The 24660-nt window shown below is 56.7% G+C and overlaps 2 protein-coding genes across 3 annotated transcripts in view; one reads left to right on the top strand and one right to left on the bottom strand.

Moving 5' to 3' along the window:
- LOC112125057 (E3 ubiquitin-protein ligase TRIM39-like) overlaps positions 1 to 24660 on the top strand; it is a 261459-nt gene that overhangs the window by 166598 nt on the left and 70201 nt on the right. The gene's annotated exons all lie outside the window — the stretch shown is intronic.
- ATAT1 (alpha tubulin acetyltransferase 1) lies at positions 1876 to 22225 on the bottom strand. Of its 2 annotated transcripts, XM_026660384.1 has the most exons (11): positions 22151 to 22225; positions 21738 to 21829; positions 20907 to 20967; positions 19935 to 20048; positions 17614 to 17715; positions 16950 to 16995; positions 12192 to 12263; positions 10550 to 10769; positions 4179 to 4291; positions 3626 to 3671; positions 1876 to 3234 (listed from the first exon to the last, which is right to left on the bottom strand). In XM_026660384.1, exons 1-11 carry the CDS (start codon positions 22187 to 22189, stop codon positions 2898 to 2900), a joined length of 1242 nt encoding a protein of 413 aa, XP_026516169.1. In that variant the 5' UTR covers positions 22190 to 22225; the 3' UTR covers positions 1876 to 2897. The 2 variants fall into 2 exon arrangements, with proteins under 2 accessions (XP_026516169.1, XP_026516170.1); XM_026660385.1 differs by lacking the exons at positions 1876 to 3234; positions 3626 to 3671; positions 4179 to 4291 and adding an exon at positions 6569 to 8276.

The following is a 24660-nucleotide window of genomic DNA, read 5'->3' on the forward strand; positions in this document are numbered from 1 at the left end:
TCACACTGTAGGGGCTTCCTCCCAGGGACCGTACGCAGCCGAGAAAGAGCACGAGTCCTGTGAGTCCGTGACAATGTGTTTTTTTTTAAAAACGAGCTGATTTCTGACATGAAATTCTTTTTTTAATGGCACGCTTGCCCGTAAATCATGGCTTCATCCGATAATACAGATATCTATTAAAATACCAAATACCTGAAAATGACCAAAATAGTTAGCGAGAAACCTAAAAAATGCACAAAATCCCAGTCCTCTAAAAAAGTGCTCCTTGGCACAGAACGCCACCCGACCCGTGCTGAAGAAATCCATCGATACCATCTTCTAACTCAAATCATGTGTCAAGTGCCTGTTCAAAGCCACTCTTGAAGACTCTGCCAGGACTTTTGCCAGATCCCATTCTCAGGATCCTGCCGTAATTGCTTTAAGCAAACCGTTATGATGCTGCAAGCAAGTGAGCACATGCTTAATGAAGTCAATGGGTGCTTGTGCTTAAGGTTAATAACAAGATCTCGCTCTCATCATGGGGGAGCTGCAGATCCATCTGTTCGCTGGTTTGTTTATTTCATTCTCTTTAAAAGGCCTGACACCCTGCCGCTCTTAAAACCATCGTACAAGTGCAGAGGCCAGAACCGGCAGCATGGGAAATGTAAAACCCCCGTAGCACCAACTAACCAGGATATGCAAACAATCGATTGGGGCTTGCCCTTTCCCATACTGGGATCCCACTCCTTTCTGCCTGGACTCCCCAGCACCATGGAAAGGGGCAGTGGCTCCCTGCTAACTGGTATGGGTCACAGCCCCGATCTTGAGTACCTTCCATTGACCCCACCCCCTGCATCTCTGGCTCCACCCCTCTCCATTGATGTTAACTCTAATGCCCCAGCAAGGAGCAGCCAGGGAGTGGGGGCCTGGGAGGCGGGGCATTGAGAGGCTTAGAGGAGAGAGAGATGGAGAAAGAGATGAATGATGGTGTCTAGATGAGGGATGAAAGACAGAGAGCAGGGAGGCAGGGGGATCTCCTCCCCACAGATGTCCCGCCCCCATAGGAATGTATCTAGGGTAGGGCAGTTGGGTGTTCTGCTATGGCCCATGGCAGCATTTGACCCAGAACTAGTTGGAAAATGAGGGGGTGGGGGAGAGGGGCGGTTCTCCGTGAAAACATTCAATCTTTCAGCAAAAATTCAAATAGGAAACATTTAGTCTGAAAAGTGAAATATTTCGATTTAAACAAGCTGTTACAGTGCCTCATGGGAGTTGTAGTTCGGGTGTCTTCAGGCCAGGCTCCCTGGTTGGACTACATCTCCCATGATACACCAGTCTCTCAGGGAAGAGAGGCAGATGCAACATGGGAGTTGCAGTTCAGAAGGGTTATTCTGCTGTAGGCTGGGCCTCCACTGTAGATATATCCGATGATGTACCATGAGTAAAGCTATGTTTTGGTCATGGGTATTTTTAGTAAAAGTCATGGACAGGTCACGGGTAGTAAACAAAAATACATGGCCCGTGGCCTGTCCATGACTTGTACTATATGCCCCTAACTAAAACTTGGGCCAGGGTACCACGGGTGCTCCGGGGGCCAGGGCGGCCGGAGGTGCTGGAGGGATGGCCTGGGACCCCCACAGGTGCTGGGGGTGGCAGTGCACGGCCTGGGACCCCCGCTGGTGCTGGGTGGGGTTGGAGGGACTGGCAGGCTCCCTACCCGGCTCCGTGCAGCTCCCCGGAAGCAGCCGGCATGTCCCTGCATCTCCTAGAGGGAGGGAAGGCTAGGGGGGCTCCGTGCACTGCCCCCGCCACGAGATCTGGCTCTGCAGCTCCCATTGGCCAGGAACCGCAGCCAGTGGGAGCTGCGGAGGTGGTGCCTGCAAGCAAGGGCAGCGCACAGAGCCCCCTGGCCCCTCCACCTAGGAGACACAGGGACATGAGACCCCCTCCCACACCCAAAAGGTTCGGGCAGCCCCTGAGTCAGCTGCACCGGCTGCTGCAAAAGTAATGGAATCTGTGACCTCCGTGACCGTGACAGACATGCAGACTTAACTGTGAGCTCTTTGAGAGGGGAGGCGGTTGCATCATGGGAGCCCCTGGTCATGCTGCATAATGGGAATCGTAGTTCAGGTGTCTCATGCCCCCAAATTCTTCCCTAGGCTGGGCTTCCTAGAGGGACTACATCTCCCATGATTCACCACAGTCTCTTGGTGAGGAGAGGCAGATGCATCATGGGAGACATAGTCCAGCCAGGGAGCCTGGCCCATAGTCAACCATGGGGACAGGAGTAAACTGAACTACAACTCCCATGAGGCTCTGCGGCGGCCTTGCAGAATTGAAATATTTTCGTTTTTTTGAGGTGTGGGGGAGGGAATGGAAATTCCCCACAAGGAGCAGTTGCTTTTCACGGAACAATTCCATCTCATCGAAAACCCAATTTCCCATCCAAACACGGGTTTAGAGAGAACGTATCCCACTGCCCAGCTCCCTGATGTCTCCAGCTCTGCGCCCTCCGTGCAGTGACCCCTCCCTGGCTCCTCTCTCCCTGCCAACTACCCCCAGTGCTAACGAGAGTGAAAACACCGCGGGGGGAGGACACTGGTGCCTGGTCTTGGGGCCTCCTTTTCTCTCCCCAAAACCTCATGTGACAGCCCCTCCCAAACTTTCCAGACCAAAGCCACCAGGGGCTGGGATGGACCAGGTGGAATTTCAGGGGAATCCTTCCAGCCAGTAGACAATCAAGCTTATATTGGGATACCAAGCAACATGGGCCCATTGGTCCCGGCAGGGAGGAGGCAGGATACCAGGCTAGATGGGCCCATTGGTCTGTCTGGTGCAATAGAGAGGAGCCAGGATACCCGACTAGATGGGCCTGTCGGCCTGGGGCTCTGCTGGCTTAGTGCTAGCTGCCCCCCTGCTCACCAGGGCCTGGTGTTGCGATATTCCTGCTTGTAGCGGATCCATTGGGCGTCCCGTGACACTCCCGCTACTGTCCAAGACAGCTGCTTCCCCCATGGCACTCTGGCTCGGTCGTACCACCTGCTGTCGAGCCGTGGAGGGAGGCAGTCCACAGGATCTCCTTGGCCCGAGGGCTTTGACTCCGAGGCCTTCCGGATGCCTGGGTCTTTAGTCCTGTCCGTCAGGGCCGGCTCGGTGGGAGGGGAGGTGCCCTCAGAGTGACGGACCGTCCCACCTGGCTGGGGTAGGAGGGCTGGATGTGATGGGTCCTGGCTGGTGATTATTGTGCTGTCCAACCTGACAGAGAGAGAGGGAGGCACCAGTCAGTGTCCCCTCGAGTACTGCTAGAGAGTGTGTGTGTGTGGGGGTGACGTGGGAAGCACAGGCCAAGGGCGGTGGATCAGGGGGAGGGGAGGGCTCCCAGCAACGAGGGAGGCGGGCCGTGTAAGGAACAAAAGTCAGAGGAGGAGGGATCACGGAGGAGTCCCAGAAGTTGGGAATGCTGGTGGCATGGGGAACACAGGGAGGGATCCTAGCAGAGGGGAGGGAGGCGGTGTGGGGAACGCGGGTTGGAGGCGGGTCATGGAGGGGTCCCAGAAGCAGGGGGATAGCATGGGGAGAGCAGGTTGTGGAGTTGGGGGTGTCCTGGAGGGGTCCCAGAGGCGGGCAGCGGAAGCAGGAATCTTACCGGCCTTCTGAGTCCTGGAGTCTCCTTAGTGGCTCTCGGCTGCTCTCTGGGTCAACGAGGAAAATGGGGAGTGAGCAGCAATTCTTGTAACTTCCCTGATAGTCGCTCCCAATCCCCCCACCTCCTACCCTAGCCGCCTCGGGACTGCAGGGAGTGGGGTCAGTAGCTGTGCTGGCCCCAATGTCCCAGTGTGCCCCTAGGGGGCGCTGTGCTGCAGGGAGCAGGGAGGACGTGGGGGGCTCAGTACACCTGGCAGTCAGTGCTGACCCCAATGCTCAGTGCAGCAGGGTGTGGGCTCAGTAAGAGACCAGTGAAGATTTGGCAGCACTCCGGCAGGCTCCAGGGGGCTGGGACAGGACCCCCTGAACTACCAGGCTCCGGGGGCAGCTGCAGCCTGTGTGCTGGGCTTCGAGGTGGGTGGCTCAGAGCAGCGAGATGCCCACCTGCCAGGATGCCAAGGGTCGATCCCAGTTCGGACACCCCCCCCCGCCCACAGTAAGAGGTGGAAACCCCGTCCCGGTTCAGGGTGGCATCCTGCACCTGCCCCACTCACCCGCTCTCCTCTCAGCGCCGCCGGCCACCCCCTCAGGCAACGGGGCAGGGTTCCCGTAGCGGCTGTAGGAACTCCGCTGAGCCACCAGGCCGTCCTGCCCCACAACGCTCCTCCTGGAGGAGAGAGGGGAGGAGACGGAGGGGGGGTGATGAGGAGGAGGTGGAAGGTGAGGGACAGGGAGATGCCAGGCTGGGAGGGGGGGAGGACAGACATGGCATGGAGTCTCATGGGATGGGAGCACAGACAATGTGATGGAATGGAATTAAGGTGGGGGGCTCAGCAGGGGGCGCTCTCCCCTCCCAGGCGGTACTGACCCCATGGCCCGCACCGTGCTGAAGGGAACGGGGTGGCAGCTCAGCCTGGGGCGCTCCTCCTTGGTACTCAGTGCTGATGCCCTTGTTCCTGACAACCCTCGTGATCTTGAAAGTCCTGCTTTGCACAGGGCCCTGTCCGAATCCCAACTCCGACACCTGCATTTCACCTCCCTGCCTTTCCCCCTACAAGATCCACTGACCCACTTCACTTCCTGTCCTAAGTGGCTGCGCAGAATCCCTGTGCAGCTGTTTCCCAGCTGCCCCACCCCAGAGGTGGCTGCATTTCAGCAAAGGTGGAAATCACTCTGGGATCCTTGGAGGTGGAAGATGGTAGCCATGTTAGGGATCAGTCTACTGGCCTGAGAGGATCCCAGCTGACACAAAGCAGCGAAGGCAGCGCCTGGCAAAGCCATCCTGGATTATACTCCAGACCTGGGCAGCACCAAGGGCCCTTGGCTGGTCCTGTGCAGTCCTCCAGGAGGGGTTCAATCAAACTGCTGCATTTAGCTTATTATTCAGGGCACCCAGCAGCTGGTGAACGGGGCTGGCTAGGCAACCACTAGTGGTTCTGTACCCCCAGACAGACCCGCCCCCACCCCTAGCAATGTGCTGCATACCTGCAGGGATCGACGAGAGTCAATCCACTGATCCCACTCCCCTCCCAGAGCCAGGGATAGAACCCAGGAGTCTCAGCTCTCAGCCCCCCTGCTCTAACCACTAGACCCCACTCCCCTCCCAGAGCCGGGGCTAGAACCCAGGAGTCCTGACTCCGAGCCCCCTTGCTCTAACCCATTAGACCTCACTTCCCCCCCAGAGCCAGGGATAGAACCCTGCCAGCCCCCCCCACTCTAACCACTAGACCCCACTCCCCTCCTGACAGCACAGCCCCAAAAGATGGTTCCAGAGCCGAGACGGGCAGAGCAGTGCAGCTGCCATCGGCCCCTGTGGTGCAACAATAAACGACAAAAAGGCGTCCGTGGAAGGTTTTGAATAATAAAAAAATCTCCAAACTTTATTGAAATGTAAACAAAAGCTCATGTTCCCGCGTTGAATGTTAACGACCGAAGGCAGCTCAGAGCCCTGGGTGGCTGGGAGGGGACAAACGGGGCCAGAGATCAGAGAGACACCGTCAACCCAGTGAGCTAGCGATGCGCTGGAAGGCTGGTGGACAAGGCCCTGGGCTGGGAACCAGGAGCTCTGGGCTCAGTTCCTAGCTCTGCCAATGTGCGGGTGTGACCTTTGGCAAGTCCTGGAGGTGCAGCTCCTCCCAGGCATCTAAGCGCGTAACAGCTAGTGAGTTCAATGGGCATTGTGAAGGAGTGGGGACTTTCTGTAGTATTTGTATGGAGGCCTGTGTGTGCCTCAGTTTCCCCTGCATGTGGCACTGGTACCCAGTGGAGGAACAGATTTAAGTTTGCTCTCAGAGTAGGCTAAGAGACATAGGTGGGGGTCCCCTCCCTGCCTGGGTGGAACCAAGAGCCCTTAAGGAACTGGTGGAAACTGACCCAGATTAACAAGGGGGCCAGTGAGGGAGGACTGAGCTCCAGGGCTTCATGGATTTCCCCGCCTCTCTGCCAGGAAGCTGAGCAAAAAGCCCAGAACAAACGAGCGAGAGGTGGGGGAGGAGTACTGGCTTCCGGAGGAAGCTGGGAGCGGAGGAAGGAGGTCGGCTTGAGAGAGACAGAGCCTGACCATGGAGTTCACTGTGCTTGAACTTCTTTCCTCCACGCTGACCTAAGAACCTCCAGCTGCCATGTGCTGGGTGACTAACCAAATGGTTACCCTGTTTGAAAAAGGCTGCCGCTGTCACGGTATTGATGGGGAGCACCGAGTACGGGGAAACTGAGGCACGTATATGTCTTATATAACTACTATAGAACATTCCCACTTCATCACAGGTATCTACATACCGTTGAGGATCTAGGCATGAATTTCTCTGGCCTCAGGTTCCCCATCTGTAAAATGGGGAGAACAATCCTTCCTTTATCTGCCTGGTCTGACTGTCAGTTCTTTGAGGCAGGGCACAACGGGGCCCTGATCTCAGCTGGGGCAGGGACTGTCTCTCGCTGTGTGTCTGTGCAGCGCCCGGCACAATGGGGCCCTGATCTCAGCTGGTCCTCCTCCAGGTTCTAATATAATTTAAAAATAAGTGCACCAGATTCGGGTCGGGGAGGATTTAGAACCAAAGTTTTCCAGTGTTAATAATTATTAACTAATTAACACTTTCATTAAGCCTCATGACATCCGTGGGAGATGGGGCCCTAATTTTATCCTCATTTACAGATGGGGAAACTGAGGCACAGAGAGGGGAAAGGACTTGCCCAGTTTCACATTGTAAGTCTGTGAAGAGACTCAGGGATCTCTACTCCCAGCCTTCCTGCTTTAACCCACTAGGCCCCTCCGCTCCCAGAACTGAGGATAGAACCGAGGAGTCCTGGCTCTCAAGCCCCCCTACTCTAATCCACTAGACTCTTCTGCCTACGAATAGCTGTGATGCCTTCAGGGGAACTGGGGCAAAAGCAACTGAGAAGTCATTAACAGTGGTTCCCTTTGGGGGCATCTGGCTACTGGCCACGTCCTCCATAGATCCCTACCATGGATCTGTCAGCTGAAGGGACCCCTCGAAGGGATCTGGCAGTAGACAGTGGATCCCTCTTGAGGCTCTAGCCATTGGCAATTTGTAGACAACTTTTTTAGGAGGCATTTGTAATGGAGCCATATGGCAACCCAGCCAACCAGGAAGCTGGGGGCGGGCTCTATTTGTTGGATTTAGCAATTGGCAACATGTAGCGGATCGCCTTTGGAGGACGCAGGAGCCTGTTGGTCTTGGGTGTTGCTAAGGTGGGACCTGCAGCAGATCCCTTTTAGATCCACCAGTTAAGAAACATAACCAGTAATTGGTGATCAGCAGTAGATCCTTTAAATTCAGCAAGCATGAGCCACAAGGGGCACCTTGCTCTAGACTCCACCCACATTGGATCTCACTTAGATCCACCGAAAAACGTAAGGGGAACCTATTTCTGATTATGAGGTTAGCATTTGGTGATCCCTTTTAGATCCAGTCACTCAGAAAAATAAAGGGATCCCTTTCTCAAGTCAGCAAATTAGTGGATCGCTTTTAGATCCACCCACTAAGGAACACACATGGATTCTATCCTTAAGTAAGCCATTGGTGATCTGCAAGGGGACCTGGTTCTAGAGTGGATTGAGGAGACCTAGTTTGAGTCCCCTGGCAAGCTAGAGTGGATCCCACTTAGATCCCAAGACAAACAAGGGGGTCCTATTTCTGAGTCTGCGGTTGCCAATTTTCAGTGGATCCTTCGCTTTAAATCCACCTACAGACAAACACAAGGGGGAGGATCTGATCTGGCACCAAGCAGCAGATCCCATTTTGAGATCCGGCACGGGAGGAACGATCAGAACCAGATTTCCCACTGTAAACCTCTGAGAGTTTTGGATCCAAAGTACAACATATGCATATTTAAAAAAAAGGGGGCGGGGGAGAGCTACTGTGCTAACGGGACCGGATCCCTCTTCGGAGGGTGTTTTAGGATCATTCCATAGAAAAACAAGCAGCCCAGGAAAAACACCCACTGAGCCCCGGAAATAACCCGGCGTCTGCGCCAGCCCCCCCAAGCGTATAAAAAAGGGCTGGGGAGGCGCAAGAGGGCTGAACCCCCCCCTTGCCGAGATCTCAAGACACAAATGGACGACCAAGCCGGGACGGGGGTGGGGGACACAGCGGCGACGTCAATGGCTGGTGTTTTCCGAGCGGGTGAGGGAGCTGGGATGGGGAGGATGGGGCAGAGAGAAAGACAGAGAGAAGACAGGTTAGATCCCAGGCAGGCTGGGGAAAATGTGACCTAAGGAAGATCCCTTCCCCCCCACCCAAAAAGAGATGGCTAGTGACTTCCGGTTCTTATCCCGCCTGCGTCGCCAGATGAGCTGAGCTACTGTGCGGTTCTGGAGGTGCAGTGGGAATGACTAGAGGCGCCAGGCGTTGGTTCTGCTGGGCCAAATTCAACCGCGCTGGAAAAAGTGGGAATAACCCCCCCAACCGGCTGGAAAGCAGGGGGCAAGCGGCAAAGCTGGGTGACTAGCCCAGAGCTGAAACTGGCTGGCAGTGATGTCAAGTGAGAGCAGCTCAGAGCACGGCTTGTGCTGATCCAGACCTGGGCATGCAACGCCTGAGTGTGCAAAAGTTAGTGCAGCTTGCATGGATCCAGCCGTGGGTGCAAACCGTGAGCGTACAAAACCAGTGGGGGTTGCACTGAGCTGGCCCCGGCCATGCAAAGGGTGAACCCGCAAAATCAGTGCAGTCCACATGGATCCAACACGCTGAGCAGGCAAAGTGCGAGTGTGCAAAATCAGAGTAGTTCACATGGACCCAACACTATTATGTGCAACACAAGCATGCAAAAGCAGCATAGCTGATGCAGATCCAACCTGGCGTGCAAAGCACAAATGTGGAAAAGCGGTGTGGCTCACACTGGTCCAACATGCTGGTGTGCAAAGGGTGAGTGTGCAAAACTACTTGGTTTGCACAGATCCAACATCTGCGTGTGCAAAATCAATGCATCTCGCACACATCCAGCATCTGAATGTGCAACAGGTGAGCATGCAAAATCAGTGAGGTATGCAGAGATCCAACATGTGTGTGTACAAACAGTGAGCGTGTAAAAACAATGCAGCTCACACAAATCCAACATCTGAGCTGCAAAGGGTGAGCAAGCAAAATCAGAGCACTTGGCATGGATGCAACATGGTGGTGTGCAACATGAGTGTGCAAAATCAGCGCAGCTGACACGGATCCAATCTGGCATGCAAAATCAGTGTGGCTTGCACAGATCCCACACCACAGCGTGCAACACGAGTGTAACTTGTGCTGACGCAGCACTCGGCGTGAACATGCAAAAGAAGGTCTCCTTGCACCGATCCAGCACTCATACAAAACTAGTGTGACAGAGACCCACCCAGGACTCAGTGGGAACATGCAAAACTAGTGCACCTTGCACTGATGTGGGAGTCGCCGTGAATGGGAAAGCCAGTGCAGCTGGCACCAATCTAGCACTCGATGCAGACGTGCGAAAGCAGGGGAAACAGCACCAGTTCGACACCTGGCCAGTGTAAATCGAGGGCAATCTGCACTGACTTGGTATCAGAGCGAACACGCAATGCTAGTGGGTGGGGATCCGGGCCTCAGCGGGAGCGTGTACAGCCCAGAGAAGGGGATAAGTTTGACATGGGCATGCAAACCAAGGGCTGGCAGTGTGTGCAAAATAAGGCCAACTCCCAAGACAGCACTTGGGGTGGGTGTGCAAGACGTGCAGGATCAGGATAAGCGTGCAAAGCGGGTGGTCCAGCCAGGACTCGCCAAATGACGCGACTGCTGCCTCCACCTCCCTGGTGCTGAGCGACTCCCCCACATTCACAGCCCCACTGAGTCTGGCCCAGAGCAGGGAGGCCCCACATCCAGTCTGCAGCTGCCCCCTCCGGGTAACTGGGGGAGGGGACAGAGCTGAGCAGCTGTGGGTTAGCGCAGTTCAAAACACAGGGCCGGGAGAATGAGGAGGAGGGTCACTGTCCCCCTTACTGCCCCTCCCCTATGGTTCTTGGCTGAGTCAGAAGATGCCACCCTGCACCCACATCCCCCAAATTGCCAGGACAAGATGTCAACCAGCAGCCCAGATCCAAGATCTGTAGGATCAGAGTTCTAGATTCTCAAGATCTCATGGGATTGGATGCCGTCCAAAAGCCCAGCGACCCAGATCTCCAGAACCGGGCACCACCTGGCAGCTCAGATCCCAAATCCCCGAGAGCAGGCGCTGACAAGCAGCCAAGAGCCCCGCTAATGGAAGCCACCCATAATTGGATGCCGCCCCTCTCTCTGCGACCAGACGCCACCCAGATCTGAACGACCCAACACTGCCCAGCGGCCTAGATCCCTGTGACCAGGCGCTGCCCAGCAGGATGCCCTCCATAAAAGGGCCCACGCTCCTAGGTACAAGGCCAGCTGGGTCCATCAGGGTTAGAGCAGCAACATCCCCCGCCCCGTACCTGGTTCTCCGCCTCTGGGCGGCCGGCTCGCCCTGCTCGCCGTTGAGCAGGTGGTGGGCAGCCGCGTGTGGGGGGCAGAGGCGCAGGTTCCGCAGCAGCTCCTGCTCGTTGAGGAAGGGCTTGAGGCAGGTGCGAACCGGCGAGTTCCCCAGGCTGCTGGAGCGGTTCAGCGAATGCGACTGGTTGAAGGGCCAGGGTGGCTCCACCTCCTCCTTCAGGACTGAAGGGAGATGCCCAGGATCAGACCCTCTGGCCCTGCTTCATACCCCCCCACCCCTCTTCCTAACCCAGATACAGCCTGGGGGCCCTCGGGATCCTGGATTAACGAAGTGGGAGGGGGTGAACCTTGCAGAGTCATAGAGTTCTGGGGCCTCCTGTTGCTAGAGAGGCCCAGGACATGTGACATAAGGGCATGTTAAGAAAGAGGGGCCCAGGTTGTTCTCCAGCTCTCAGCCCCTCTTGTCTAGAGATGGCCCAGTGGTGAGGGTGCTTGTCTGGGCCTCGGCAGACCCAGGATCTATTCCCGGCTCTGCCCCAGGCTCCCTGAATGACCTTGGGAAAGTCACTTAGCCTCCCTGTGTGCCTCAGTTTCCCCATTTGCAGAAGGCAGATAATAGCAGGGCCCTGCTTCCCAGGGCTACTGTGAGGTGCTCAGATCCTATGGTGATGGAGGCCAGATAAGATCGATAGAACGTAACACAGACAGTCCAGTCCATCTGCCCCTGCCGTGTGGTGGTAGCCATGGGATGAACCCCTCCAGCTAGCAGTGGGGAGGGGGGTGTCTAGTCTGTCCTCTCTGCAAAGTGGGGGGCAGGGATCTGCCCTCCCCCATCAGGGGGGAAGGTGGGCTCCCCCCCAACAGCTGTGAGAGCGGCTCCTGGAGAGGGCAGTGTGGTTGATGGCTGATTGGTGGGTGAAGTGGGATCATTGTGCATGGCAGTAAAGAACCCTCCGGGGTATGCGCTGGGTGACGGAGGCAAAGGGGGAAGCAGAAGGGGAGGGGAGAGTGCAGGAGCTGGGCTGGGGGCAGAAGGGAAAGGGGAATCATTCTAGGCCCCCGCCATTCCAGTCAAAGCAAACGGGGGAAGGGAGGGACATACTGAAAACCAGACGTACCAGCAGCCTCATTTCGGGGGGCCCCCTGTCACGGCCCTGCTGAGTCCAGGCGCCCCTGTGTGGTGACACTAGGCAGTGCAGGCTGGGTTAGTCAGGCTAGGGGCCCACAGGGTCCAGCAGCCTCAAACCCCCCTTTGATGTTCATTACAGCCACGTGCTGCCTCTTCTCAGCCACTAGGGGCGCCACACCAAACCTCCTGGGATTGTTTGGGAACAGAGGGGCACATCCTAGGTGGGGATACTCCTGAGCCAGCCAGTCCCCCATCCACAAGCTGGATCACAGCCAGCGCCCCCTATCCCATTCCCCACCCCTTGAGCCAACCAGACTGCTCCGCCCCTCCCCCCGGGGCTGGATCAGAGTGGGCACCCCCTAAGAGAGGAATGGCCCTGTATCTCATTTCCCACCCCCTTTAGCCAGCCAGTCCCCCATCCACAGGCTGGATCAGAGCCAGCGCCCCCTAGAGGGGAAAGGCCCCATGTCCCATTCCCTGCCCCCCACCCTGGGCTGGCGCATCGGGTCTCTTACACTCTCGGTCTGTTAGAGAGTAGGGTTTTATCTCCTCCTCAGCACGTTTTGAAGGCAACTTCCTCACCGGAGCTGCAAGGAGAGGGTGAGAAAGGTCAGTCCAGAAAGGCGGAGGCCAGAAGAGGTAACTCCCACGTCCCAGAGCTGGAGGTTTCAAACCCATTCTGGGCTCACCAGACGGCTCAAGAGCCAGCCGAGGCCTCCGCTGGCAGCCTTGGCTTTCCCGCGGAGTACTCCAAACCAGGCCGTGATCACTCCTGGCCTAACTTTGATTGCCAGCTCTTTGGGGCAGGGCCCATCGCTTTGGTTGGGTCAGTGCAGCGCCAAGCACAATGGAGTCCTGGGCTGTGCCTGGGCTAGTAAGCGCTACCACAACAAACGCACCCCGGGGTCCTGGCCAAATCTCACCATGGCTGATTGCATTGTACTGCCTCTCTAAGCACCACACCCTGAGGGTTTCCTTTCCTTTCCAAAACGTGCACTGTTGCTGTTCGCCGTTAAATGGATGCTGCGCCCCACCCGAGGTGGCTGCATCTCAGCACTAGCTCACTGATCCCTGTGCCGTGTCACTGTGCGTCTGTTCTCCAACGACCCCAGCCCAGAGGTGGCTGCATTTCATCCCTGGATGAGCGATCCCGGTGCAGCATCACTGTGCAGCTGTTCCCTCCCTGCCCCACCCCAGAGGCGGTTGCATCTCAGCATCTGACGAGCAATCCCTGTGCGGTGCTAATGTGCGGCTGTTACCCAGCTGCCCCACCATGGAAGAAAGGGGCTGCCCTACAAAGCAGCGTGTAGGGCACCCACGCACCCCTGAATGGGATGCGGCCTCAAGGGGCCTTAGCATTTCTGCCAGGAGGGATCCAATTCGAGCCGAATTGGCTGAGCAGAAGGAACATCCGTCGCTATTATATCTGCATTCCCCTAGCACTCAGTCACCGCTCAGGACCACGCTGTGCTGGGAGCCGTCCAAACCCAGAACACAGAGACGCTCCCTGTTCTCAGAGACGCTCGGGCCAACTTTTCCAAGAGCAGCCTCTGACTGTAGCCTACCTTGCAGGTTTGGGCCCCTACCACCTAGCGTCCACTTAATAGAGTCTAAGGGCAGAAGGGACACTTGTAATCTGAGCTCCTAGATAAGCCAGGCCACAGAACGGCTTTGGATTGATCCCTGGTTGAACCAGAGCAGATCTTTTAGGCCGGGGGGGAAAAAAGACCCATTTTTGATTTTAAAATTTCCGGTGATGGAGAATCCAGCTAGGCCAGCAGTTAATGCCCTTCACTAGTAAAAATGTACCTGTCTCAATCTTCCAGCCATTGGATCTTGTTAGACCTCTGTCTGCTAGAGCAGCGTTTCTCAAACTGGGGGTCCCAACCCAAAAGGGGGTCTCAAGGATATTGTAGGGCAGTCACGAGATCACACAAATTATAGGGTTACCATACATCTGGGTTTTCCCAGATATGACTTCCTTTTTGGTCCTCTGACCTCCGTCTGGGTGGATTTTTGAAATACGAACAAATGTCCGTAATTTTCTCTTGCTCGTCCTTTTCCCTTGTCTTCAAAGCTGGGCGCCCAGCCATCCGCTGTTGTTCTCCGGCCGCCCAGTTATGAAGGCAGCACTGCCATCAGCAGCAGCGCAGACATAAGGGTGGCATTACCATACCATGCCACCCTGACTTCTGCGCTGCTACACGGTGGCAGTGCCGGCTTCAGAGCTGGGTGGCCAGAAAGTGGCTGCCGCTGGCCGGGCACTCAGCTCTGAAGGCAGCGCCGCCATCAGCAGCAGCGCAGAAGTAAGGGGGGCATAGTACAGTTACTAAGCTCTGTAGGGATTTGCACTGATGTTGCACAAGCGATGTCTGGTACCAAGAGTGAGGGGGGTCAGCACAGCCTGAAATATTTTCAATGGGGGGCCCAGCAAAATAAGTTTGAGAACCCCTGTGCTAGACTGAAGAGCCCCCTACTATCAGTTTTCTCTTCCCCCTGCAGGTACCGCTAGACAGTGATCAAATACGGTGACCAGATGTCCCAAGATTAGGGGCTTTGTCTTAAATAGGCAACTCTACCCGCCGCCCCCTGAAAAAAAAAGTGCCCCGATTTTTCACGCTTGCCATCTGGTCAACCTAGGATCAAGTCAACCCTTCACCTTCTCTGTGCCCAGCTAAACTGAGTTGCCCGAGGATCCACACTTCCCACTGTCTACGAGTGGCATTGTGGGTGATCAGCACCTCTGAGAGCCAGGCCAGAGGTGTCTGGAGTCGGGCAGCCCATGACCGAAGGGCTGGAAATGGTAGCCCGTGGGTGTTTCCGGTGGGAGATGGCAGCTGTCCCGAGCTCCCCACTTGGTGCGGGTGGGAGACAAAGGACTCTCTTTGTTCCAGCGGGGTGGGGTTTTGAAAACACAAGGGAATGGAAATCGCGTGACTGGGATAAAATCGGCTAGATACAGACGCTGATTCAATCCGTCTGTGCAAGTCCCCGGCTCGGAACGTCGCGTCCCCTCCCCGCAAAGCAGGGCGAACTGCAGGGCTCGATCCCGCATGCTGCCTTTCAATGACAGCTTTCAACCCCGGCACAGGATGGATTTGGGCGGCAGGGCGTGGTGTGGTTGAGTTGCCTCAAGGGGGCGACAGACTGCTGCTGCATTGGCCAGCCTGCTCCCGATGCTGCTATAGGTTAGGACTCAGAGCATGGTACTGGGTGAATGATGGGATAGTGGAAGTCTCGACCTCCATGCCCCTGTGTGGCACTAGGGGGCACTGTGCTGCAGGGAGCTGGGTGGGGGCTCAGTAGGGAGTGCTGTGCTGACTCCAATGCCCCAGAGCAGCAGTAGGGGGCGCTGTGCTGCAGGGAGCTGGGTGGGGGCTCAGTAGGGAGTGCTGTGCTGACTCCAATGCCCCAGAGCAGCAGTAGGGGGCACTGTGCTGCAGGGAGCAGGGTGGGGGCTCAGTAGGGGGCACTCTCCCCTCAGTAAGTGCTGACCCATAGGGGGCAGTGTTCTTTCAAAGTGCTGATCACTCACATTCAAGCTGTACTCACTCTTCATTCATCTCCTCCTAGTCCCACTTCCACTAGCTTCCCTACACCTTTAGGAAAAATTCTTCTTCACTTCCTGTCCCAAACAGCTGCTAGTCACTGTATTCATCACATCTGGCCCTATGCTCTGGTAGGACTATTAAACAGCTGCTACGTCCCACCCTCAAGGCAGGTCAGTGGTAGGTGAGCGATCCTTGTGTCACTGCACGACTGTTATCCAATTGCCCCACCCCAGAGGTGGTGGCATTTCAGTGCTGGTTAAGCCATCTCTGGGTGGCACTGTTGCATGGCTGTTAATCAGCTGCCCCACCCCAGAAGTGGCTGCATTTCAGTACTAGGCTGAGGATCTCTGTGAAATCTTGCTGCCTGGTTGTTAAGGAGCTGCCGCAGCCCACCCCAGATGTAGCTGCGTTACAGCTGTGGTTGCAATAATGCTTGCATTAGGTGACAGCCTATCATTCTGCACAGAGGTGAATGCGCTATGTAGACAGCAACGAGCTGTAATGTGCCACTTGCTCTGCACACGGAGGTGCTGAAGCGGCGGCAGGGAAGCTGGCAGGATGGGGTCAGATCAGCCAAGGTTCGAGGGGTCTTCACAGGACAGAGGAGCAGAGGGGGCGTCTGTGTGGGGCTCAGGGCTAGATGCAGGGGAGGAGACACTCAGGGGGCGGTACGCGTTCCGTACTGCATTGATGCTGCTTAGAGAAAACGCCACGCCCAGGGCGACGGTAGGCCTGGCAGCATGGGGGCCAGGAACCTCAGGCAGGGAGGATCTAGGCATGCTAAGAATGCTCAAGCTCTCTAGGCGAGACAGGCCCAAGCAGGGGGGGAAACAGAGCGAGGTTAAGTTCCAGAGGCATTCGGTAACGCTGCCCCCCGCCCCTCCACCGCAGCTCTGGGATGATCAGCAGCGGGAGGAGGAGACGAAGGCAGCACAAAGGGTTAAATCCCACTGCCTCCGGGTGATATGAATGAAGTCAGCATGAGCCTGTGGAACTCACAGACACGGTAGAGAGCTGAGGCCTGGAGTTTAACAGGATTCAAACAGGCAGGGTTGCCTAAGGGTTAGTGCAGTGGACCGGGACACAGGACACCTGGGTTCTATACCCAGCACTGCCACCTGGCCTGCTGGGTGAGTCACTTCACTGCTCTGTGCCTCAGTTTCCCATTCTGCCCTTTGTCCGGGTGAGAAGCAGGATACAGCCGAGGTCTTGTTCCTTCCCACCAAGCCTAGCCCTAGCTCCCTCAGGGGGACTATAACTCCCAGAATGCACCTGGCCTTAAAGGGGCCACACCGCAATTTTTGTTTGCCTTTTGATCGTCACCCAGGCTAGCTGGCCGGGAAGGGGGTGAAGAGCACCTCCCACATTGGCTTCAGGCCTGAAACCCCACAGGGCAGTGGAGAGACAGGACCCACCAGGCAGAAAGCAGGACTGAGTGGTGCTGTTATGGCTCCCATTGGGGGATTTGCTGCCCCCTAGGGGCTGCCACTTGCCCTCCAGATTTGTGGGCTTAGCCCCTGGTCTAAACCCCAGACCTCTGGGGTAGCCCTGCCTACGCAATGGGGTAGCAGGACCAACGCTGACCCCTTGGGGACAGGCTAGGTTTTGCAGCTGCCATCAAAGCAGCCCCCAGCTGGCGCCGGTCTGTGCAGGGTACGGGCTGCATGGCGGGGAAGCGCTCCATGCTGATGGAGGAGGCCCACCCACGGCCAGGCCACTCACCATGCTGGTCGGCAAAGAAGCCCTCGAAGATCACAAAGTTGTTCACCTGGGAGAAGCGAAGGCCATGGACAGTGAGAAACTCCTGCCTCTGATGCCTCCTGCCCCCATTCCCCTGCCCGGCGCCAGCCCCCAACACCCCAGCGCCAGCCACCTTCCCCAGCCCCGCCAACCTTGCCCGCTGCCAGCCCAAACCCCACCCCACCGCCAGCCCCTCCCCTAACTCCCTGCCAACCACACTGCACCCCAGCACCAGTCCCCGCTCCTCTCTCCTCTGCCCCCTTTCTCCCCAGTGCCAGCCTCCCCCGCCCCCATTCCTCTAGCACCCCCCCCCCGGATACCCTCATACACCTGCCCTTCACCAGCCTCCTCCTTGCCCTGCCCAGTCATACTCAGGCCCCTGCTGCTCCAGGAGGACAAAGGTGGCCTGAAGCCACATCCAAGCCCAGGAGCGGGGGACCTGAGAATCAGACCTGAGAATCTGACCCTCCAATGGGGCAAGAGCCTTCTCCGCTGCAGCTCCCCGGCATGGCTGGCAGCTGAGAAAGCAGCTGCTCCTAATAAATCACTCAGTACATGCCCCCCGCCATCCCCTGGGCACAATGGGGTGTGTCCATCCCCCACCCCCCCCGGAGGATGATGGGAGGAGCCGGAGGGCGCGACTCACCTGGGGGATGGTCCCCTGCAGGTTGTAGTGCTTGCGGAGGAAGCAGAGGAGTTTCTCCGAGGGGCGGTCCACGGCCAGCTGGTGGGGCTGCACTCGCTCGCGCTGACAGCCAGACGGACGGAGAGGAGATGCAGCCGGGGATTAGTCAAGGCCACACGGTCAAGATTAAACACACCCACGGTGCAAGCAACATCTTCAGCTAAGGGACTGGCTGGCTCAGAGGGTGGGGAATGAGTAGGGCCCTACCAAATTCATGGCCATGAAAAACACGTCACGGACTGTGAAATCTGGTCTCCCCCCGTGAAATCTGGTCTTTTGCATCCTGTACTATACAGATTTCACGGGGGAGGCTGGTGTTTCCCAAATCGCAGGTCCTGACCCAAAAGGGAATTGCAGGGGGGTTGCAAAGTTATTTTAGGGGGGGGTCACAGTATTTCCACCCTTACTTCAGCGCCGCCTTCAGAACTGGGCAGCCAGAGAATGGCAGAATGTGGCCGGAGAGTGGCAGTTGCTGACTGAGGGCCCAGCTCTGACCCAGAAGTAAAGGTAGCAATACCATACCATGCCGTCCTTACTGCTGCTGCAGGCGGTGGCTCTGCCTTCAGAGCTGGGCTCCCGGCCAGCAGCTGCTGCTCTCTGGCTGCCCAGCTCTGAAGGCAGTGTTGCCGCCAGCAGCAGCGGAGAAGTAAGGTTAGCAGTACTGCAACCCCCACTACAATAACCTTGTGACCGGACCCCCCCACCCCCCAATCATTTTGGGTCAGGACCCCTACAATTACAGCACCGTGAAATTTCAGATTTAAATATCTGAAATCATGAAATTTACGATTTTTAAAATCCTATGACCGTGAAATTGACCAAAATGGACCGTGAATTTGGTAGGTCCCTAGGAATGGGACACAGGGCTTTCCCCCTCTAGGAGGCACCAATTCCACTCCAGCACCAGGTCAGTAGCTGCTTAAAGTTGTTCCCATCTGTTGGCCCACATGTGAAAGCAGTTGGTGAGCCCCAACCCAGTTCCCAGTCATAACCACCACCTCTAACTGGCCACTTCCCAGCAGCTTCAGGCCTGGTCACAGACTCCGGATACCAGACCGACCAGTGGTCTGGGATCCAGGCTCAGATGGAACAATGGGGTCCCCCAAAGATGCGGGAATACAGGCCCAGATGAATCAATGGGGTCCCCCATCGTGAGTCAGGATCCAGACACCCCAAGGGGAGAACAGGCGGTTTGAACTCCCCAGAATAAGCGACTGAATCAATTGGCTGTGGACAATATTACTGTGTTTCAATATATGTCAAGGATGGTCTTTCATGAAAGCTTGTAGTGTCCTGAACTTGGTGGCCATGAGGAGATCTATGTACAGGCTCTGGTGACGACGGTATGCATGTGTGTATGTTCAGGACATTGTAACTGTAATCAGGACGCAACTACGGCATCGCCTCCCAACAGGGGGGTGAAGCAATCAGGCAGGGAGGAGCACCGGGCATTGGCCAGCCCAGGGAAAGATCACGGGGGACCACTGAAGTTAATGGAAAGACACCGAAACTGACAAGAAAATCCCAGTCTTGGAAAACTAGGGGAGGAGGGAGTTTCCAGCACTCTGTGTAACCATGAATTCCCACCGTCAGAGAGGGGGGAAAAACCCCACAAAGCCTGTCCAAAGGGAAGAAGGCTTGAGGAAGTGAAGGCTATCCAGGGCTGGCATCTAAGCAGGGCGCTGTCTGTGGCGCACTAGGACAGGGGGCATGCTGGGAAACCGTTCAGGTAACTGGCATTAGGAGAGGGAATTTGGCTAATAGAGAAGCGTGAAGCCTGAGACGGCGTCTTTATTTTCCGCGGAGCTCGTCTGCGTTGGCTTTCCCTCACTATTTCCCATTTGGCTCTGCGATTTCTCTATTCAATCAACTTTTTCCTTTATTTCTCCCCCAAGCCGGTCTCTAGGGTGCAGCCTGTGCGACAAAGGGAACTGATAACTGGGGGCAGATTTCACCCCTTTGGGGAGGGGGGCAACCAGAGGGGAAAGGTCCAAGTGTGGGGTAATTCAGAATTCAGGGAGACAGGTTTGGGGGGGACTTGGGTCACCCTGCAAGGAGTAACTAGGTAGGTGGAAGCCAGGGTGAGACCTTTGTGCCTGGAATCAGAGCTCTGAGCCATTGCACAGAACACGACAGCACCCGAATTTACAAGGCAGGTGGTGCCAGACCCCTTTCTGGTCTGGGTGATCCCCAAACCCTCCCACCCGGTGTGGCAGGGAGGCGGGAAAGGGGTGAGAGGGACCCTCCCAGACAGAGCAATTCCCTTGGGCCCTGGCTCTCACCTGCAGCATGCACTGGAACAGCTCCTTGCCGTAGCCGTGCCTCTGCAGCGACTCGTGGATATAGAAGTCCAGCACGCACAGCGGCTCCACCTCGTTGTGAACCCCATGGCGATCCTGGGGGGGAGGGGGAAGAGAGAATATGCAGGTACTGCTGAATAACCAGGGGGGCCCCAGAATAGGTGACCTGCCCTGAAAGGTCAGAGAACTCAGGAGTCCTGGCTCCCGGATACCCCCTAACCCATTAGAACCTACTCCCCTCCCAGAGTCAGGGATAGAACCCAGGAGTCCTGACTCCGAGCCCCCACCCCGCCCTGGTTCTAACCCACCAGACCCCACTCCCCTCCCAGAGCCAGGGATAGAACCCAGGAGTCCTGATTAAAGCTGGGTGCAGGGCCCAATTCAAAGTGCGGGGCCTGATTTGAATACCCGGCGGCAGTCCGGGGCTTCGGCAGCACTTCGGCGCCCGGGGGTCCACTCCGGGTCTTCCGTGGCACCGAAGGACCCTCCGCTGCCGAAATGTCACCAAAGACCTCCGGAGCGGTCCCCCCCGCTGCCGAAATGCCGCCAAAGACCCCCGGAGTGGGCCGCCGCCAGGTGAGGAAAAAAAAAAAAAAATTAAAAAGGTGCCTAAAGCGCAGGGCCCTGGCGCGGGGCCTGATTCCGGGGAATCGGGGGAATCGGCCGAAAGCCGGCCCTGGCTGGGTGAACCTTTTCCAACAGAGGGTTTTCCCCTGATACTGAAATAGATCTAAGTAACAAGGATCACAATGGAACACAAAAGGCCAGTTAGACAGCACAGCACTGGGGCCAGCACGGACTGTAAGGGGACAGCGCCCCCTACTGAGCCATCCACCCCGCTCCCTGCAGCACGGCGCCCCCTAGTGTCACACTAGGGCATTGGGTTAGTGCTGACTGAGGGGGAGAGCGCCCCCTATTGGGTCTCTAGTTCAGAGCTGCATTACAGCAACTCACCAGCAGGAAGAGCTTCTTGTAGCCGACCTTGAGGAAGCCGATTATGGCCCCTTTCCCCGCTCTGCAATGGGGGAGGAAAAGAGGGGACATTAGCGACGGCACCAAGTTGGGAGAGAGGAGACACACACTGATGGGATGCCGAGATTGTCCTGTCTGTGCATGAAGTTCCTCTAGTCTCTATGGTACTAGCTGCATAGGGACAGAGGAGCCAGGGACAGGTGAGCTAGGGTCCCATTTACTCCTCCAATATCTATGGTATGGTGAATGTAGAGGGGGGAGGGAATGAGGACCTGTGAAACTCACTGCTGCAGGACATTACCCTGTCAAAGAGCTGAATGAGGCATGCAGGGGAGCAGACATTGGTGTAGACATATCCAATTCTCAGGCTTCAGGACAGGGGTTGATGCCCACCTGAGGAAGGGGGTGGGTGTCAAGAAGGAATCTCTCATCATCTGAGAGTACTGCCCAGTAGAGTGCATTGGGGGAAGTTTGTAACTTTCTCAGAAGTACCCAGCACTGGCTACTGTGAGGGGCAGAACCAAAGGGTTCATTGTGCTGATCAGGATACTGGGCTAAATGGGCCCATGGGTCTGATGCAGAAAGGCAAGGCTAGATGGGCCCATTGGTCTGATCCAGGGAGGCGGGACACTGGGCTAGATTGTGCCAATGGTCTCATCTGGGGAGGCAGGATACCAGGCTAGATGGGCCCATAGGTCTGATCTGGGGAGGCCAGCTAATAAGCCAGAATGGCCCACTGGTCTGATGCAGAATGACGTGCCCTTCTCCACAGGGACGGCTCGGGAACCAAACCCGGGTCGCAGGGGGACTCACGTCTTCACTTCATTGTCCTTCAGGATGTAGAGAACGTGGTGGTTTGTCTGCATCCGTGAAGCGCTGGTGATTGGGACCGGCAGGTTCTGGGCCTAGAAACAGATTTGGGGTGAGCTGGGGCACAGGGCAAAGCTGTGCTGGGGAGGAGAACTACCACAGCTCAGCCCTGGATCAGAGCCAGTGCCTCCTGGCCCCCTAAGCCAGCCTGTACCCTGCCCTGGGGCCACGTCGGAGTCAGCGCCCCCTAGAGGCCTTCATCTTCAAATAACAGGAGAGGAATAAACAAGGGGCGGGGTAAACAAGGGTGGGAGAGCTCACATCTGGCTGATCCTGGTATCCCTATTTCCCCCCACCCCAGAGTCTGATCCCATCCCACCTCCCATTAACCCCTCGGTTTCCAAACCCTGCCTTACCTTGGCCGAGGCCTTGCCCATCTCGTCTATGATGGTCATGAGCTGCTGCTGCAGATCCACCCTGGGCAGAGGAGGCCAGAGAGCAAAGGAGTTAGGACTCGCTGGAGTCCGACCTACCCATAGAAGGAGGTGCTGTGCCCAACCTTTGCTGAGGGAAAGGGGTCTGAGCCCTAAATGCCACAGGGGGAGGGGAGACTGCAGGAGGTCAGTCTGTGTCTGAGATGCATTCACATGGAAAAACATCAGCAGGACAATACCCTATTGTTCTCCAGCTACCAGTCCCCTCTGCTTAACCACTCCCCCTACTCCCCTCCCAGAGCTGGAATAGAACCCAGGAGCCCTGGCTCCCAGCCCCCTCATGAACCCACTGGACCCCACCCCCCTCCCAGATCTGGGGGTAGAACCCAGGGGGCCATAATGCCCTGGCCACCTGCTCTATCCACCAGCCCACCCCCTCAGTCCTTTAACATAAAATCCCCATGTAAGCCACAATGGAAGGGCCTCGGGGGATCATGAGGGACTCTCACAACAACATTGTACAGTACTCTGGCACAATCCAGTAGGCAGCGCAGACATGAAGCAGCAGCAGAGCGGAAAGATTTAATCGGCTGTATGTTGGTGACAGCCTCCCAGCTCCCAGCCCCACCACTGCAAAAACTGTCTACCAGCGTCTGAAGGGAGGAGGATTCTTTAGGGGATGTCGAGCTAGGAGGGATTGGTGGGGGAGCTCTCCAACTGGGTGTCAGGGCCCATCCCCTAGCGCTGTCTGGGCAGATCTTTGAGCCTATGCAAGTCTCTCTCCAAGGGAGGAGGGTGGAGTCTGAGCACTGGAAAATTTTTTACCTCTGTCTGGACAAAGGCCTGGGGAATAGGATGTAGGGATCAACGCTGCCCAGCCCATCTGGGGCTGGAGTTGATGGGATCCAACAAAGTTTTGCCTTCTGCTGAATTCTGTTCCTCCTTCCCCCGCCATTTACAACTAAACACCAAGATCTGTTCTAGCCCATTAGACCCCACTCCCCTCCCAGAGCCAGGGATAGAACCCAGGAATCCTGACCTCCAGCCCCCTCCCCAACCACTAGACTTCACTCCCCACCCAGAGCCGGGGATAAAACCCAGCAGTCCTGATCCCCAGGCTCCCTGCTCTAACCACTAGACCCAACTCCCCCGCCCCCCCAGCTGGAGCTAGAACCCAGGAGTCCTCCCCCCAGCCCCACCCCTCGCTCTAACCCACTAGACCCCACTCCCCTTCTTGAGCTGGGAATGGAACCCAGGAGTGCCCCACACACCCCAATCTCCAGCCTATGTTTCTCAGTCCTTCACTGGGAGGGGCCAGGCTCTTCCGTAGCCAGGGCTACATCACTCCAGGGACACCGTGGCATGGATACATGGCACTGCTGTGCAGATACGTGGCCGCCTGGAGATGCAAGGCCCGTGGCTCACTGGTGGAACTGTGGGTTGTAGGGTACAATATGTGGGGCTCTGGCCCTTCCTCTACCTCCGCCCCATAGTTGAGAAGTCAGCAAAACACTCCAGAGGCCATTTAAACAAGTGACTTCATGAGGAAGTGGTGGCAATTACCCAGCATGCTCCACAGGCAAGGGGTGGCAGATTATTCCCAGCACAGGTGGTGGAATTTACCCAGCATGCCCCTTTTACCCAGCTGCACCAAGGTCCAATCACATGAGCAGCTATTACCCATCATTCCCCAGGACAAGGGTGCCTAATACCCATCATATCTGGGGGCAAGGATGAGGGGTAGCTATTACCCATCACGCCCCAGGGCAGAGAATAGCTATTACCCATCATCCTGGAGTCTGGGTGATATCCAGAAATAACTTTGCCTCCTATAGCCCCAAAACACCACTGTGGAAGGCTCCAGAGGAAGCAAATGGGGGGAAATGCCAATGATCCTAAAGGACCCAGGCTCTCCAAAACAACTCCCTCCTGGTGCCGCCCTCGACTGGATGCTCTGGGGTGCTCTAAATCCAGCGAAAGCCACCCTGGCAAAGCCTGGGGACAGGCTGACCATGGGGAAGCTGAGGACTGACCCCAATTGTGCATCTGGAGAGCGCTGAGGCAAACCCTCACCTGCTGCCTGGTGCAGGGCCCCCATGTACATCCCTACTGTGGTGCCATTAGTCGGGATAAGTGACAACACCACGTCCTGGCTGCAGTTTTGGGGCAGTGGTGACAGGCATCTCCTTCCCACCACACACTGGGGAAGGAGCACCCTGGGACATGGGTGATGGGCACCCATTACCTATGGGATTCTTCCACTACCGATCATGCCCTGAGGCAGGAGACACCCCTCCAATACCCATTGTGCCCTGGGGCAGGAGTGATGGGCATCCATTACCCATGGCGCTCTGGGGCAGGGGTGATGGGCACGTTACCCATTGTGCTCTGAGGCAGGGTCCCCCCTTACCCAAGGTGCCCTAGGGCAGGGGTGATGGGCACATGTTACCCATGGTGCTTTGGGGCAGGGTCGTCCCCCCCATTACCCATGG

This window comes from Terrapene carolina, unplaced genomic scaffold, assembly GCF_002925995.2.
Source record: "Terrapene carolina triunguis isolate 2854851 unplaced genomic scaffold, T_m_triunguis-2.0 Scaffold752, whole genome shotgun sequence".
In the NCBI taxonomy this organism is placed as follows: domain Eukaryota; kingdom Metazoa; phylum Chordata; order Testudines; family Emydidae; genus Terrapene; species Terrapene triunguis.

What these genes read in the sequence shown, in the direction of transcription:
- ATAT1 (XM_026660384.1), bottom strand. Translation starts at nt 22,189, where the DNA reads ATGACCATCATAGACGAGATGGGCAAGGCCTCGGCCAAG. An exon ending in CTTCTTTGCCGACCAGCATG is followed by an intron (nt 12,264 to 16,949) that starts GTGAGTGGCCTG and finishes CTCTCCTTGCAG; the next exon opens with CTCCGGTGAGGAAGTTGCCT. An exon ending in CGGCGCTGAGAGGAGAGCGG is followed by an intron (nt 3,672 to 4,178) that starts GTGAGTGGGGCA and finishes TCGTTGACCCAG; the next exon opens with AGAGCAGCCGAGAGCCACTA.